Source organism: Scardinius erythrophthalmus, assembly GCF_964197995.2.
Source record: "Scardinius erythrophthalmus genome assembly, chromosome: 2".
Lineage (NCBI taxonomy): Eukaryota > Metazoa > Chordata > Actinopteri > Cypriniformes > Leuciscidae > Scardinius > Scardinius erythrophthalmus.
The window spans coordinates 36,400,660-36,420,067 of NC_138222.1; the positions used below are offsets into that span (position 1 = coordinate 36,400,660).

Below are 19,408 nucleotides of genomic sequence, written 5' to 3' on the forward strand. Positions count from 1 at the left end.
AGAGTTGTGAGAAGTGTGTGATTATGATGAATAGCATCGTAATATGACAACCACTGTCCAGCAGAGTTGAAATGTTTTGCCAGCTAACAGCAAACAGAGGCTTTCCCAGCGGCTCACTGAAATTGCCCAGACGGCAGCGCCATCAATGAGGACACTCAAGTTTTGTTCCTTAGAAGCCTGAAAGTGTCTGTTTTCACAAAAGCCACTTTTTTCCCAGACACTGCAGAAAGTGCATGCATTGTCCGGCCCCGTTCAAAACGCTCTTTGTATCGACAGTCAAGGTACGGTCGTCCGAGATTTAAAGATAAAGGAGTCTGACATGGGAAAGAGATTCCATCAGGAGTGACTGTGGAGTTACATTTCCTTTTGTCTCCTGAAGTCAACACTAACAGTTGTTACTTCATGTGCAATTCACTTCACCGACACAAACATCAAAACACAGCCATGTCCTCAAACATACTGCATCTCATTTTGAATAACTTTCCTTGAATTATTTTCCTGTTAATTATTAGTATTGTGCATTGTGACTATAGAGCTGAGGACAGCAGACAAGCTTTGATGTGTCTCTGCTAAATTGCCTTTTACAGACAGCTAGCACTTATTCAGCTGTGACGTCTGTGTGTGTTCATGTTTAAGAGGTTGTGAGGAGATTACTAATGAGCAGGAGATCCCTGTAAACTCCATTAGGATGACTTTGACACGCTTGAACATGTCATAGCTGCTCTGGGGTGATCATTACCATCAATCTCCATAAGGGAGGGAAAAAAAAAATCACATGACCTTAAACTCCACACATTTAATTATACTTGCACACACTCACAGGACATATTTATTAGATGTATTTGAATACATTCTAATATCAAGTGAGAAGAACCATATGGAGCTCTTAAGTACCAAGTCTTGTAAATCCCTGATATGTGCTTAAACATCCACTGCTGCCAATAACTTATAATTGAGTGTTAATTGCATAATGTCTGTGCATGATAATTAATAACCATACTCACATATTCATTAACATATGTGGTGAAATTTGTTTTATATCACAATCAAATGCACACATCTCGATACTCAAATGGCAGTAAAAAGGGGGAAAGTGAGTATGCAATTCTTTGCAAAATCAAAAAGGAATTGGTAGATTTGTTGCTTCACCATCTAAACTTTCCTTTTCTAGTGAGAATGGAGATCTGTAAAAGGATTTAGAAAAGTGTTTATGGTCCTCTTACCTTTTTCTTATTGGTGGGACAAATGTAGAAGTTTGTGACTATGATGGTTGTCCCTGGCATCAGGTTGAGCTTGGTGTAGGTTGACCCATAATCACTGGATCTGCATGAAAGAAAGAGCAAGAAAGAGAGAGAAATGTCATCTTCTTAATATCATCTCTCTGTTTAATTACTAAGTCACACACGAAAAGATGTGACGGGATATAATACAGATCTAGATTGAATCACATTCTCAGATTATTAGATTTATTCATAGAGCTGAGAGGCAACATTAACATATGACTCACTGTGTATTGTCATGTCTATTTCTGAGATTCCAACAGAATATTTTCAGCAAAATAAAAGGACATACTGTACCTTGTACATATATTGGAATTGCTTTGAACTGCTATAGGATGTTAAATGTTAAGATACTGTTCATGAACATGGCATAGCGTATGTCTTTTTAACCTCAAATCTGTGTTGAGATCCCATAAATAATAACAACACTGGGGTTTGAAATATTCACAGCAAGCACAAAATAAATAACAATTTTCAGAATAGACTGTTTTTTGGCCTCTGATTGCTAAAGTGATCTCATGAGGATGTTGACTGTTTTTTGACTGAATTGGAGTCAGCAGAACCAGTCAGCAAAAAAAAATAAAAATAAATAAAAGTAACTTCACAACTCTGCAAATCAGCTGCATTGGGAAAGATGGTAGTGCAGTTCTGACATTTGCAAACTCACAAGTAGAGAAGAATGCTTTTTGAGCAGCCTTTCTGAAATGTTCATGCCATTGTGTTTTAGCAGTATGCAGCAAACTAAACGACTGCTATTATATGAAATGACAGAAAGAGAGAAACAGATAAACACACACACAAACTAAATTAAAACAATATCAACCTTACAAAAAGATTTGATTCTGACCGCAACAGCAGATGATGTTTCAGGTGTGAGGTAAACTAGTCAGAGACTAGTTTGAATTGCTGTAGATACGAGGAATGACAAGGCAGCATCACAGGTGTGGAAATATTAGCAAAAAATCAATCAGGCAGAGAGCTGTGGCCTAAACCAGCCTGACACTGTCAGAACAAATCATTCTCACACAACACACTTACATGAGAAATGCGCTTGAGAACAAGGTCAAGGTCTCAGGGTTACATTTAAAGTGACTGTCAACTTTCTTTTAACTCAAAACGATACATCCACACAGTGTGAACCTCTCAGTCAGGCTGAGGGAAAGCATACTGCTGCTGGCAGCAGATAGAGTGTGCAAAATGCCTGATCAAAGACTATTCCTCAACACAAACATACAGCGCTAAAGACTTCCCCCATAGAACTAATTAAAAAACAGAAGTGAACAGAACTCTTCTCTGGAGCTCCTGCAGAGCTCACATTTTTGTTCCTTGCTTGACAGAACAGAGCAGAACAGAGGTGTTTCAGCTCGAGAGGTTTAAATGAAAGCGGGAGGGAAGGCAAGGCAAGGCAGGGTGGGGGAGGTGATCATTATGCCAGGCGCCATGTTTCCAAGACATCACACAGAGGTATCATGGCAGGATGAGGAACTAAAGGTCTGAGGAATAGCATACTAAAAACAGTATCAACTATAAGCACAACGATAGTGAACATGACGGGTTGTGCTTTCCAAAGAGCACATTTTAAACAACAACAAAACAATTTTTGAGAGTTTTCTTTTCATTTTTATGAGCAAAGCAGCATGTTAATACGGGAATAATGTGAAATGCTTGTTAACCCACTCATAATCATGATAATAGACCATATCAGAAAAAAAGAGATGTCATCATTACATAGTGTTAAGGCCACTTGTGTTTGTTATCCAAACGTCCTAAAATCTGCTAAAATTATTAACACAATCTCCAGTACCACTCTAACATGATAGATGTATAAGTACAAGACAGTGTTTTTTTTGTATTACTATTGTTGTTTAAAAATAACCTGATTATTACCAAACGTCCTCAAAATGGAATTGATTACAGAAAAGGCCATGATTATTTGAAATCAGAATTAAATTCACAATACATGCCATTCATTCAGAAGAGTCGAGTCTGTTAATTAGAATACACAATCAGACAATGACGGTGTTCAGCGTCTCCAAAGAGTAGTAAAACTCGGCAGAGGTCATCAGCGGAGTTGGTGGAGCGAGTGCAAGAAACAGCCAACTCATTAAGTAAATCCTCTCGTGGAGAGTAAAATGTCAGAGGCCTCAGAGGAACATTATGTAACTAATAAAGCTAATTTGGAGGATTGTTTGGCACGCCGCGCTTCGGTTGCCAAACGTTTCGCTAATGATGCTAACTTAATCGGATGGCTCATTTAATGCCACTGATTAGCTGACAGGACTAGTGCCGACGGTGACGAAGGAGTGTGGATAATAAAGAAACATGATGGGAAGAAAAGATGGAGAATGAGAACGGGGCAATAATCTGTTTTGAACTTAAAAACAATCTAATTGATTTCCAGTCAATGACTTCTTCCACCTATACAGTATACACTACCATTTAAAAATTTGGGGTCAGTATTTTCAGTACGTTTCTTATATATTTGTAAAATACTATTACAATTTAAAATAACTATTTCTATTTGAATGTATTTTAAAATGTAATTTATTCTTGTAATGGAAAAACAGAATTTTCAGGTGATGATCAGAAAGTTCGAAAGAACAGCAGTTATTTGAAATAGAAATCGTTTGTAACATTATACATGTTTAATTATATACGTATTTGTCATTTTTGATCAATTTAATGCATCCTTGCTGAATAAAAGTTTTTCTTTAAAAGAAAAAATAATAATTCTTAACTGACCCCAAACTTTTGAATGGCGTATAAACCCCTGAACCACCTGAACTGAAAGATTTCTAGCAGAGGTTGTCAGGTTTAGATTTTTTTATCTGTTGGCATTTGGTCGAATCCATGATGCCATGTATCTGGACAAGATGTCCAGGACCTCTGACAGAAAATTAGGCCCACAGCATTAAAGATACAGCAGAGTATTTCATTTTACACATGGGGTACTTTTTATCCCTGTATGAACCAAACCCATATTAAATGAAATAACAGAAAAAGAATATGAGGTGTACGACTGAAACCCCATCATCACCTTCTGCCAATCTAATGATAATAGTAAATCATTCACAGCCTTTGGTTATGTATAAAGCTTGTATAAAGTCAAATTAGCAAGTCTAAATCTTAGAATAAATCAAATTATTGCCACAAAGGAAAGTTTCCAAGTTTGGAAATGAACAGAAAACATTGTGACTTCCTGTATTGATTTGGGATCATGAGTCATACTCCATGCAGACATTCACTGTCACATTGAATCACGGTTTAAGGAGAACAGTCTAAGCATTTGGAGGGAATCGCTGAAGGAAAACAGTAAGATCAAAAAATGTACAAAAGCATTAATGCGTCGAAGTAAGCGCACATTATTTTCCGAAGCCTTGAACATGTCCTTGACTGTTCTTTTTTGCTTGTTGATGGATCTCTTCTGAAAATAACCCATACTTTGACACACATACTTGATTTCTGTGCTTGTGTAAAATCCTTCAGACCACCACTAGAGACACGGCGTGTTAGCATTACCATCAAACATAATTTATGTGGAGTGGTGTCATAAATATTCTCTGACTGGTCTTCCAGAAATTAGACACTGGCCATGACCATCACTTTTAATAGACTCCCTGCATTTTAAACAGGCAATTTATCTTGTCCTGGTGATCTGACAATGGCATGCTCTTTGTTATTTAAAAAAAAATAATAATAATTAAGTGAATTTGTGTTGTTGTTGTTGTTGAATTTTTCCAAATTTCATCTGCAGTTAAGCAAGGAATATTTTGAATCATTTTTTTCCTCCTGTGAAGTCACGACAAGTTCACCTCCTCCAGAGATATGTTGCTAACATGAAATGTCAGAGGAGAAAATGTCATTCACTGCAATAGACATGACAAAAACAAAGACATCCAGTATAATAATTCAGATAGTTAACCGTAGCAACAGTAAAGTATTGTTTCTTTTATGTTTTTAGACAAGTCATCATGTATGCATGTATGCAAAGACATCTCGATCCAATACTCCAAACTAAATCAATCTCATTTGTATTGTTTGATGACACTTCAGCATCATTCACCATTTCATATTCACTGTCCAATGCAGTGACAAAATTACGTACAGTATTTCCCAAAATGCTTTTGTGAAGTTGCTCAAATATGCTTATGATAAGCCAGGTACTCAAAGGTTATGTGGCCACTGCAGTAAATTTTAGCACTTTCCAAATTTACAATGTAAATAAGATCAAAGGTAAACCAATCTTACATAAATCAAAAACATTTCCCCCACATTTGAAAATCTAAAGCAGCGCAGCAGTCCTGCAGCGCAAACAGTAGAGCATGGTGCTAACAACCTCAAGGTCATAGGTTTGACCTCCAGGGAATGCATGAATTGATGAGACAGTTTGTTAAACCTTGAATGCAAGTTAAGTTTCTGCCAAATGCATACATGTAAACCAGTATGCGTATACTCATATGAACATATGAACAAAAGTATGAAAGCTTAAGCAAATATTTTTCATCTGCACAAATGACTGTTAATTTTCATAACATAAATGACAGTTTGTAAATCAAAATATCTTGGCTACTAGTAAATCATCATCAGTGTAACAGAAAAAGTGCCCATGAATTCGTCCCATTGGATGGCAAAATTACAATTAATGTGGCATTTTTTGAACATTTACACAACATATTCAACATATTTTATGAACTATATTACAACAACAACTGATTAATTACTCATTCAGGACCCCTGAATGAACAATTCAATAGGGTCCAACATGTTTGCTGATTCATCTTTGCATCAGTTTATCATACCCCACACAGAATATCATTAAGAAACACAAAAATGTTAAAGTAGGTTGTGAGGAGCCAGGTATCAGCAATCAATAGGATCTGTGAAGTGTTTACTCCAATGCTTCAATAATAAAAGGGGCTTCTGTGCCACCATTCAGATATCCTCACAATAACCTAATAATGCTGCTTTCCATTATCAATGTTTGTTGTTGTGAAAAAGAGAGGTATTTTTAGTTCTCCAGCATTTAAGAAACAAGATGCTCTGGTGCTGGATGTTGAAAACAAAGGTGACACACACACACACACGTCTGGTTCACTATCTTTGTGGGGACTCTCCATAGACTTAATGTTTTTTATACTGTACAAACTGTATATTCTATCTCCTTACACTAAACCTACCCCTAAACCTACCCATCACAGAAAACTTTCTGCATTTTTACATTTCCAAAGAAAACCATTCTGTATGATTTATAAGATTGTGTACCCATGGGGACCTCAATTTAAGTCCCCACTGTGTCCCCATGAGTCTGTGTGCATTTAGGTTGAAGTCCCCATCGGGATAGAAAAACACACACACACACAACACACACACACACACACACGCACGCACGCACGCACGCACGCACGCACGCACGCACGCACGCACGCACACACACACACACACACACACACACACACACACACACACACACAACACACACAACACACACACACACACACACACACACACACACACACACACACACACACACACACACACACACACACAGTGCCTTGAAAATGTATTTAGGCCGAATTCACCCATTTTAATGAAATGCAAATAACACAGAAATGTAGCTCGCTGTGTTATTTATTCCTAAGCACTAAATCAAACATTCATTATTTTAATATGACATTGCTTTATGATATTCTTAACAAAAGGAAAATATTCCATTTGAACAATCAAACAGAGAAAACAAAACAAAGAAAAACAATTGAAAGTACACAACAGCCTCTCAATTGCCTTCCACCTGTGATCATTAAAATCATTTTCTGGCTAAAAACCCCAACAGTTAAAGCATTCAAAGACTCAAATGAATTCTAAAGAGAATACCAAATTATAAATAAACACAACAAATGCTGAAATTAGGAAAAAGTAATTTCCAAGTGTGTGAATGTCCCAGTAGGCTCTGTTGGCTCCAATATCAGAAAGTGGAAGCAAAACCAAACCACTCAGTTTAGTAAAGGTCGTCTATCAAAATTCTCGGCACGAACAAGGAGACTTGCGAGAGAAGCCATAGACCGGCCAAAAATATCACTTTGAATGTTCAGTAGCAGAGAATGGGAAAGCATGTCTGAATGCAAAAAAAAAAATATATATATATATGAGTTGTAGTCAAATGAGACAGAGATTTATTTTAGGCCAAATCACAGTGATCGGTGTAAAGTAAATCTAACATGTCATAAACTTCAAAATGCAGCAACTGTTCATGGATTTGTCGTGAACAGAATTAAACATAAATAATGTCTCAAAATACAAGAAAACACCCATGAACCCGATGCTACAAAACAAACTGTGGCAGATTAATAAATGCAAGTTATCCTATTACAATATTTGTGTGTATTGATCTAAACTCAAAGAAATGCCCACACCATTCAGAGATATATACCTGAAATCCATTAGGTGGTTATTAAGCCACTGATTAATGTACACCCCTCATATTATACTGCCAGGGGGCAATTAATTTTCACTAATGCCTTCTCACTTACTATTATGAAAGGATATCATACGGCTTTTATTGCACAGAGAGCAGGAAAAGATCATCAGACTCCATAACTCAAATCTGTTATTATTTTAAGGCACATCATTCCCTGTAAATTGATTGTTTGTCGTTTGGCTTTTCAGGAATCTGTGTGTTCAGATTAAATATTAGGTTAGTGCCATACATTTGGTCAACCGAAAAGATTGCTCTGCTTTTTTGTTTTGTTTTAAGAAACCATTTAAAGTCCAACTGAAATCAAAATTTGTACCTATTTACTTTGTTAGCACATATTACTAGTCTTGTGGTGAAAAATTAATCCGTGAAAGTTAATACACAGAAAAAAATTGTTTGCCGTCGTAATCTTTAATCAAAGTCTGAAAAGTTACTTCCGGTCTGGAATGGCGTTCCTTCTCTGATGACGTAGGTTTGACGGCTTGGGTTGGGAAACGCTTAACCACTCCCCTCAAACCGTTAGTCTGCTTTGAGTGAGAGATGGAGAGGAGGAGCGCTAGAGTAAAACCCTGCCCTCTCTTCAATATTCCTTTTCACTGGGAAATACGTCACAACACTGGAGAAAAGTCGTTTGCAACTTCCGGTTCACGCGGACTTTAAATGAATAGATCGCCTACAATCTGATTGAGGGGCAGTTTAGCCAGTCCACATACCTACGCTACACATCTGAGAGTCTTGAGTCTTTATTACCTGAAGAGGCCGACACGTAGAGTGAGCAAACCAGCAGTTTGTGCAATCAGAAGGGGAAGGTTCACCTACTAAAAGGAGATTTCATTTGAAGGAATCCAGTAGAGGGAGAAAAAGAGAAGTCTAGTTGAATCCATGTTCATGAAAGTTAAAATGACTCACAACATCTGTCTTGATTAGTTCTGACATCTCTCTCAAACCGTACACCACCTTCCAATCCTCCCAAGGGGCTTTACCTCACTGTTACTCTGTAAATAGCATAACAACATTCAAGCTAACCAGAACGCTTATTTTGTTTACAAATAGCTCAAGGGATTCGTGACAACTGTCATACTTCACAGTACAATACATTATTTTATAACATTTATTTCTGAACCAACACTACCGTTCAAAAGTTTGGAGACAGTAGGATTGGATAGTTTGAAGTTTCCTATGCTAATTCTCAGCATCATTACGTGATCCTTCAGAAATCATTCTAAAATGCTGACTTGCTGCTCAAGTAACATTTCTTATTATCATCAATGTTGAAAACAGTTGTGCTTATTGATTACATATTTTGTGTGTGTGTGTGTGTGTGTGTGGGTGGGTGGAAACGGTGATAATTTTTTCAAGATTCCTTGATGAATAGAAAGTTAAAGACCCCCAGTGGTGAAACCCGCTGAGATTTTAATGTTGTCTAAATGTCTGGTGTGTGTGGATTTTTAGAAGGCAGCTGTGTCTGATGAACGGGAACATGGTTTGTGTAACATTAGCAACACATTATTAACTGTTTGATAACATAGTCAAGCCAAAGGCTAATCGTATCAATTACCATTACGTTTAGATACATAAATACATAAGTTTAAATGTCATTTTGATTATCAAAGGGATACAATTATTGACTGCAGGGGGACTTTATAAAACAGAATTTATTTATGTGAAATAGAAATCATTTAATGATAATCAGCTTAAATAATCAATTTAAAGCATCCTCGCTGAATAAAAGATTTAATTTCTTAACAAAAAATCTTACTGACTAAACATTTAAGCAGTAGTGTAAATATAGAGTAAAGAAAAAGGAAAATAATGATTATTTCTTGGACTTCAAATATTTAGACCATATTTTAGTGGTGTGGACAAGGGAGTATAACTGACCACGTTGTGTTTATGACTGAGGTTTTTGTCCTATCCTTATCACACAGACTTTTTTTTTTTACAACAGCAGAGCTGAATCAGAGGGAAACATGGCTCAACAGTCATCAGAAACCTTTAGGGATGATCTGTTTGGTTGGATTTTAGAAAAATATGTATCTATAGTTTCAAAGACTCAATGCTGCAAGGGGGCCTGGTCAGCTGCCAGCGTGAGGCTGGGAACACAGAGATAATTCTGACTCGTGCAACTATTTAACAATTTGGTTAGACACAGACACAACCAAAGCACATAAACATTCTGAAACAAAAATCATGCTACTCTCGAAAAAAATAAAGTTTCCAAAAGGGTGTTTCTGGAGGGATGCCAAAAAAAGAAGCCTTTTGGCTTCCCAAAAAACCTTTCAGTGAAAAGTTTTCAGTGTAAAAAAAAAACAATATTATGTTACATGTAAAGAACATTACAGAATAATCTTTTTGCCCTATAAAAAACCTTTTGCGCAATGAAAAGGTTCATTGGATGTTCTTCATGGAACCACAGATGCCAATAAGAAACCTTAATTTATAAAAATGTATGACTTCAAATACTGTGTATAAACACCCTCAGGCGCACACACACACAAAGGGAAAACCCCTCATTTACACCCTCAGAAACACAGAAAGAGTCTTGTGCCTGTGAGTCGGGGCAGCAGTGCTGTAATTGGGAGCATTTATCTAAATGACACCCTCATGAGGACCACTGGGACCAGGCTGAGAATTCAGCACACACCAGAGACATATTTTATTTATACTCTCTTTCTCTCACTACACTTTTGTATTCCTGCATTAGATATAAATATGACAGGAAACATACGATTTTTGTGAAAATTATAGCAACAAAACAACAAGTCAGTAAAATGGGTTAGGGTTAGGCCATTATAATTGCATTTTAAATCAGAAAATGTAGTTATTCAATTTTTCATACTTACAATAACCTAACCTGAAGTAACATTAAATTCACATATATCTATGCAGATAGTATTAGAGTTTTTTTTAAATGTATTTTTATGGACATAATGTAAATGAAGGAATATGTAATACTGTATATAGCAACATTTATGAACTCACTCTAGGCCTTCATCTAAGACAAATCTTTACAAAATCAAATGTACATTAAAACCATTAAAATGACATGATATATTGATTTATGGTCAGTAATAGGTAAGCTGGAGCTTTTTATTGTTTTACATTACAGAGAAATTGGTCAATAAAGCTGCTTCAGTGTATATATTTAAAAAGCATGAACATGAAAATACAAACACTTGCAGATGGTTTAATTTTCAGAATTTACGCCACTTCACATTTAACATGTATTCTAAATATTCTTAATACATCAAATCTATTTTTTTTATATATATAATTTCTTTAGAATCACAAAGAGAAAAAGCATTTCCCTGCCATTGTTGTAATTTGCGTGTGACAAATGAAACCTTAATATTACCCTAAGAGTGTTTGTCCTCTGAGCAGTACTTTAATACATGTATCAATCAATCAATTCATAGTCCATCCAATAACATGAGTAATTTGCCTTACATAAAAAGAAAATTGAAGTTTTTTAGTGGAATGCTGTATTTGTTCTCTTTATTCTCTTTATATATTACATTATACCTCCTTAAGATGCTATTGATCTGTCAAGTAAAAGCTTGTTCTGTGATACAACATAATTCTTCTTTTATCAGCTACCATAACCTTTAACATCACCTACCGCCCAATCCAACTAAATCTCTGTTTCCCTTATCTCAGAGATGCTACTTGACCTTTGACCACTGATGGTGGATCTAAAAGACTATTTGTGTGCTATAGGTTCAAGGGTCATTTCGCTAGGGAAAACTCCCCATCAGGGCATCACTGGACAGCTAGGAACCAATCTTTCAAATAAAGGAGACATGACAGGTTCAGCGACGGATGAGAAAGCAGTTAACAGCAAGTCAAAGCTTTCGTGTTTCAGTTTGACGGATGCTTAGAAGGCAAGAGATACTTTATACTAACTGTGTGTGTTTGATTGTGTCCTTTGTTTATTTCCCTGGTAATTGTTTACGAAGAAGTACCCTGACACAAATCTCTCTGTTTGCCTGAGGAATCCACAATGTATCATCTGTAACACTCCTCACAATTTATCTAATCTGAGAGGAAAACACGAACACCTAATGGGAACTAAGCTTAAGGAGCTCTGTTTCAAACAAGCTGTGATAGAAACAAACAGAGCAAAAAATAAACTGGCTCAAAGAAATGGCTCATAAATATATCGCAATCGTAAAGCTTTTTCACTTTTCCAATGCATGGGATCAACATGAATTCACAAATAAAGTATCTAGAAATACAATACGATTCATCTGGTATCTCTCTGCCTTCTTTCTATGGTTTCAAATACATTTTTGATAGCAAACATGACAAGTAACTGTGTAATCATCCATATAACTACTTGATCTCCCCTGCCTCTGACATTTTGATGCTGAATAAATTTGCTGAGTATAAATATTATAAATGTGATTGAATGATGAACTGAAATGACATGGTCTTCATATCTACCCTGCTATATCACCACATGCGTCTACTGAACACTCAAGAAATGTGCCCTTTGAAACAGCCCAGCAGCTTCTTGTAGCTGTCCATTAGCTACTGCACATTATAGCATCCATTAACATTTAACAGTGCTGCCCATTTTGAAAACGGAGATTGCTGAAAGCATAGTTGGACTGAAAACCTCATTCTGTCACAAGCTTGTCTTTCATAAGTGTGAAATTTATTGGGTGTGATTTAAAAAGGCTGCTCATTTATGTAATTGCATTGAAAGCACACTTGCTTTTATACTAGACTCATAATGTCTAAATTTGCCGACAGCTGGCGCTTCTGGGCTGTGTATGTGAAAGAGATAAAACAGTTTTTGGCCCATCATCAAACGTGCCATCATTTGATGTGAGCTTATATTTATGTGGTAACACCATACACTAACAAAGCAAAGGACAACTGGATATAAGACTTAAAGGTGGTATCAGTGATTTCAGGCCCCAAAATATTTTTATCACATTCATCTAATCTTTCCTAACGATCCGCTAGCTGCCCGCCCCATAAGCATGCCGTCAAAAAACGCATCTCTGTAGGCAGCCTAGGCTCTGAGATCTGCACACAAAAACAAATGGTTTAGCCAAACACTCAAAACCAAAACAAATAGTGTTCCAACCAATCACCGACAGGAGGAGGGTGTTGTGAGGTTTTGTGCTCGTGCACGGCTGCACGCGAAGTCAGAGCTGAAGAAAAAGCTGGCTCAAAACCTCACAACACCCTCCCCCTGTCGGTGATTGGATTTGTTTTGGTTTTGAGTGTTTGGCTAAACCATTTGTTTTTGTGTGCAGATCTCAGAGCCTAGGCTGCCTACAGAGACGCAGTTTTTTGACGGCATGCTTATGGGGCGTTCAGCTAGCGGATCGTTAGGAAAGATTAGATGAATGTGATAAAAATATTTTTGGGCCTGAAATCACTGATACCACCTTTAACCCTCTGGGGTCTGGGCTGTTTTTGGGGCCCTTGAGATGTTCTGACATGCCCTGACATTTGTGCTTTTTTCAGTTGCTTTTAAACATATTAATGGCAAAGGTGTAAATTCAATCTATAAAGCACAAACAGGGCTATGTGAGCCACGTGTATGTACATGTTTTCATTTTTGAGAGAGTAATGTTTATGCATGGTTATTGAAAAAAATTAAAAATAAAATTTCTGAAATAAGGCCACAAAACACATAAATATGTGTCAATAAGACTTTTGACTAATGGATGTCATCACCTAGTGTTTTTTCTTCAAAATTATGTGAAAATAGTCTTGCTTTATCGTTCACATAAAACCATACATTGATTTAAATTGATGTAAAACAGGTTTTGCTTGGAAAGCCAATATGCGAGGGGGCGTGAACGAGGAGTGGTTTACACCTTAGAATACAATGTCCCACCCACTCTGCATAATGACTCTGCATAATTAGCCATTCATTCAGGTGTGACACTGACTGAGGCACAATGCAAGGACAAAAGATATATTTAGAAGAAGACTTATATTGACCATTTGAGATTTTGCTTACATCTATCTTGTAAATATGTTTTGCTATTTTATTAAAAAGGTTACAATTACAAAAATAATTACAATTTCAACAATATTTCAAGTGTACTCTTTCTTGGTAAAAAAAAAAATGATTATAGGCCTACATTTTATCTATGTATTCATTACTTTCATATTTCGCCTGACTGTAACGTTGTTTTCATGAAATATTAGGGCATATTGTTAATTTGCAGTTTAATACGTTGCTTATACAAATAGCCTACATTTTATTTCAACATATTTCAGTCGATTTTTATTCATCTCAGTATAGCAATACAGTTTGCTGAAACATCATCATTCATTCACACATGCGATTTAAATTTAAACTGTCTTTGCCAGCTGTGGTAAACAGTGCGCATCTCTGCCGTTCATTCATTCATAAACAGAAACCCACGTGAAGAAATTCACGTGAGAAGGAAAAAACTTACTAGTATTCCTCAGCTCGCTCCGCTATATACCCGCACTTCTGAGGGACATTTTCCATTATTATTATTCCTCACAGCTGCAAGACGGTGTAAACAAGTAATGATCTGAATAAACTTCTGTGTTTTCTCGAGCTGATATGTGGGCGTTCACAGGATTGTGCGGATTGCTTCAGCCATTTGCGTTTGAATAGCGCACGCTCTCCGTGGGCGGAGTCACATTACATCAGAATCAGCTGTAATTAGCTCGACTGGAATCGCTCTCTTTTAATACAGATTTCACAAGATGAGAATATTTGTTTTTTATATAAATTACTTCATTTAAAAGAAGAGAATTCAAGCTTCATGCCTGTGCGTCTGTATGTCTGTTTGACTGAGTATTTGCTGAGTTATTGTTCATTTTCGGACGCGTTTCAGAATGGACTACACTGGCAGAGAGAAGGCAGAACTCGCCTCGTGTTTATTTTTCTTTATTTGGCAAAAAGCACAACACTTTGTTTTTATTGTGAGTATACACAAAAATAATACACATTTAACAGAATCGATTGATGTATGAAACTTGTTTTGTAAAATCAAAGTCAAAAGAGTATTTCGGGTCTCAATTCAACTCATAAGGAAAAAAGCGAGCAGATCACGCCGGCGTGATTGCCGACCTCTGAGGGTTAAAGTCCACATGAAATCAAAATTGACCATATTTACTTTGTTTGCCTAAATTGATTGTTTTGTGGTGAACAATTCATCCATGCAAGTCAATCCACACAAAAAATTTTTTTGGCTTCGGAATCTTTAATCAAAATCTGAAAATGCCCCTCCCCTCTGCATTTGAGGACCTTCCCTGATGACGTAGGTTTGACGGCTTGGTTTGGGAAACGCTTAACCACTCCCCTCAAACCGTTAGTCTGCTATGAGCAGAGATGGAGAGGAGGAGCGCTAGAGTAAAACCCTGCCCTCTGTTCAATATTCCTTTTCACTGGGAAATACGTCACAACATAGGAGAAAAGTCGTTTGCAACTTCCGGTTCACGCGGACTTTAGTAAAATTACCATTATTACTCACTCCAATAAGACACACTGGTATCAGCGTGGAGGAGAGGGCGAGAAAGAGAGAACACTTGATGAGGGCTGACTATAATGTAAAACATTCATCGTACACAAGTCACAAATACACCCAATTAGGAGCATCTCTGTCTCTGTCTCTGTCTGTCTCTCTCTCTCTCTCTCTCACACACACACACACACACACACACACACACACACACACTTCTGAAGACCATAAACAATCCAATTAAGGGCCAAAGAGGATGTCTTTACAAGGTCTCTGTGTGTGTGTGTGTGTGTGTGTGTGTGTGTGTGTGTGTGTGTGTGCGTGTGCGTGTGCGTGTGTGTGTGTGTGTGTGTGTGTGTGTGTTCTTTCTGACAGAGCCCACATGTGACCAGACATTGCACATTGTCAACAGGCTGTTAGTTCAGAGACAAGTACATCTGTTCATCCCCTAGGGACTCTCGTCAAAATTTCACATTAAAAAAGCAGACACACATACTCAAACAAACAAACAAACAAACAAACAAACAAACAAACAAATACACACGTTTACTGAGCTATTTAAGTGAGGACATACTGTATACTTCTAATGGTTTATACAAAGGAACATATATGTATATGTGTGTATGTGTATATACAGTATATACAAAAGCATATACAGTATTATATATGTATATTTATGAATTTGAAACAACACACATCAATAGCTGTCTGGTCTGCGAGTGCAATAGTTTACGGCAGATAAACAAGGGTGCTCTTTTGCAGCATTGCTCTCTTTTTTGTCTCATATGGTGCTAAAAGCAACACAAAAAGGAAGAAATACATGCGTCTATCCATTAATGAAATTTAATCAGATACAAATATGAAGCCTCATTGAGGTAATCAATGTATTTGTGATGGTTGGGGTTAGCGGGTACTAAGACACTTGACAACTTGTCTGAGAGGGGCTTTTGAGAACCATTTACACATCTCCATCTAATCTCTCTCTCTCTCTCTCTCTCTCTCTCTCTCTCTCTCTCTCTCTAGAGACAGGTAATCTAATCAGCAGTCCACTTTACATAATTGAAATACATAGTCCCTAACTAGGAGAGAGGAGTGATCTATTTCACTTTCGTCATTATTTGATCCATCCTCAAAAGAACTGTGTTTTATCCTGAAACGCAACACATCAAGAGATTCACGGCTTCTTTGATTCGTCCTGATCTGAAACAAAGTAAACACTGAAGGAAAATGGCTTTGACTTACATCCTGTGCAATGACTACAGACCAAGTGTAAGTAGACGTTTTGTAAAGCTATATGTTTTTGTAAAATATTTGAATGTTTTTATTTTACTTAACCACCATTTAAGTTAATTACTGTTAAGTACACATAACACGATAACATTCTAGCTTCGACTGAAAAAAGCCACCTGAAAATCATTTGCAGGGTGCAAATATTGCCCCTTAATAAAAAAAGTTAGGTTCTGACATGGTGGTTCAGTAAGTAGGTCAGTTGTTAATTCAGAAAACCACTGTGATGAACTCAGAGCTCCTGAAACCTTTTAGACTGATTAATTTAAAATAAACGGCCTTAAAAATCATTAACTTGTGAACCAGACTACACTGTGCTATATGTTTGTGTCTTTGTTTTATTTTAGCCAACCCTGCCTTTTTAATTCACATTCAACTAATACTGCAAGCTTACAACTCGGACATAGCCAAAATATATCATATTAAGTACAAATTAGGATATTCAGTTGCTTTTTAGGTCAGACAATGGTGTAACTGTTGTGTGTACAAGGTTTGTGTCTCTAAAAATGACCTCTACAATTTCCACAAGAGATATTTTACTTCAGCTCCACTTGACCCACAGTATTGCTTGCATCTGAGTGTGTGTGTGTGTGTGTGTGTGTGTGTGTGTGTGTGTGTGTGTGTGTGTGTGTGTGTGTGTGTGTGTGTGTGTGTGCGCGTGTGTGACTCTGATCCCTGGGGGTCTCTGTTAGCTAGCAGTCAAAGCAAAGCAAGGCATCCATTAGAACTCACACACACATTTATGTGTCAGGTTGGATTAGGCTTAGACAAGGGGTGACAGGAAGGTCACGCACACACAAACACACACTCTTACACACACACACACACACACACACACACACACACACACACACACACACACACACACACACACACACACACACACGTTAGTTTCACTACATTAGTGAGATGTCATAGACGTAATGGTTTATATATTTTTATATTAACTCACAAACCAGTAAATATCAGTAGAAGCATACAGACAGTCTGTACTACACAAAAAGCATGTTTTTATAAAAACAATTTCCAGCCACACTCAGACTGATGGCAAGAGACATAACAGAAGGGAAAATATGTTAATCTCACTTCTCACAAGATTACAAATTTTACTTGCTATTAAAGTTACTGTACTTTATGAACATATGGAAATAAGCTGTACAATAAGCTTATTGCCATATATATATATATATATATTTCAGATAATGTTCAATCTCCCAGTTTAAATCTAGATTAAAGACGCATCTATTTAGTCAAGCATTCACATAATGCATCTCATAACCTTGTACTCCAGTTATATCAGATCCAATACATATTTTGCTTAATGTTATGAACAGCAGCTACGCTAATTATTTTCCATTTGCTTTTCTGTTTTATCTCGGGATGCCCATTCCGAGGTAACTAGAGTACGTCAGCTCCACTTTGGATCCTCTTATGAAGACTTCAGATGCCCCAACACCTGTGAAGAGACGGCGCCAGCTCTTGCAAGGACTTCAGATGACGCAAACTCTGAATCAACATGCACCTAACTCAAAATCAATCTGTTGTCAATTGCATTACCGGCAGAAATCTAAAACATTCCTAAAAGTTGACTTTAATATAAACATGGATATGATGTGTCAAGTCACCCGTTTACACAGCAGAAGTTCATTAAGTGCACTTTCTGTTGTTCCTGTCCACTTGAGCAGTGTTTTGGAAACGTAGCAGATGCTCCTTAAACTGCATGCCACCGTACCCTTGGGAAATCAGGTCAGATTTGATCAATCTCAAAGCACAGCACATGGTGAGCCAGGATCAGCAAGTAGAAAGGGAAGTTCATGTGTGACCTGATTAAATAAAAGTGAACAGAGAACAGACGTCTTCTCTCTGACTCTCTGATTGATGCAACGTGCACAAGAAAAAGTAAGATTAGCCTGCTTTAAACATTGGTAGGAAACGATTTATGATGGTGCAAATCGCGAAATATTTTCTGCATAAAAATGATTAAAACTGTTAAAAATTAAACAGCAATATATTTGAAATCAATGAGTTTGACTTGATGGACATGAAAAACTACAGTGTATATGTACATTTGCATCTGTGTTTCCCTAGCTTTAAAGGGATAGTTCTGACAAAAATTAAAATTCTGTCATAATTATATATATATATTTCAGATAATATTCAATCTCCCAGTTTAAATCTAGATTAAAGACGCATCTATTTAGTCAAGCATTCACATAATGCATCTCATAACCGTACTCCAGTTATATCAGATCCAATACATATTGTGCTTAATGTTATGAACAGCAGCTACGCTAATTATTTTCCATTTGCTTTTCTGTTTTATCTCGGGATGCCCATTCCGAGGTAACTAGAGTACGTCAGCTCCACTTTGGATCCTCTTATGAAGACTTCAGATGCCCCAACACCTGTGAAGAGACGGCGCCAGCTCTTGCAAGGACTTCAGATGACGCAAACTCTGAATCAAATCTTTCTCCCAAAAGAAAGAATAAACTCTGAACCGCCTATACAAATCATTTTTGTTCCGAGTCCTACTGCTTTACGGTTCTACGTCACTAGAAGACACATTTGCATAATGCCCGCCTATGTTGTCCGCCCACAAGACGTAATTTCACTGAAAACTGCTTCTCAAATCTCGGAGTTCAACGCGGGATTAGTAAAACGCTTGCTCTTGAAAGATGAGTCAGTATATATTTTCTACCGGCTGTTCAAAATACTTTGCTTTGTGATTTATATTGTGTAAGTTTCCGGCTAACCGGCCAACTCACGTTATTACTGTCTTACTGAAATACTTCTGCTAATCAGTTGTGGGCCACTATTACCTAAAACTGTGTCTATTAATGCAGATTGTCTGTCATTCTTACTACTTTGAGTAAAGAAAAAGGATGGAGCAAGATTTGTTTTAC

The 19,408-nt window shown here is 37.0% G+C and overlaps 1 protein-coding gene across 4 annotated transcripts in view; it reads right to left on the reverse strand.

Moving 5' to 3' along the window:
- The window catches only part of sorcs2 (sortilin-related VPS10 domain containing receptor 2), a 212,561-nt gene that overhangs the window by 92,647 nt on the left and 100,506 nt on the right, over window positions 1–19,408 (reverse strand). For all 4 annotated transcript variants that reach the window (XM_081358435.1, XM_081358434.1, XM_081358433.1 and 1 more), the window contains exon 3: window positions 1,224–1,323. In XM_081358435.1, coding sequence (XP_081214561.1) covers window positions 1,224–1,323 — 100 coding nt within the window. The remainder of the gene's footprint in view (window positions 1–1,223; window positions 1,324–19,408) is intronic.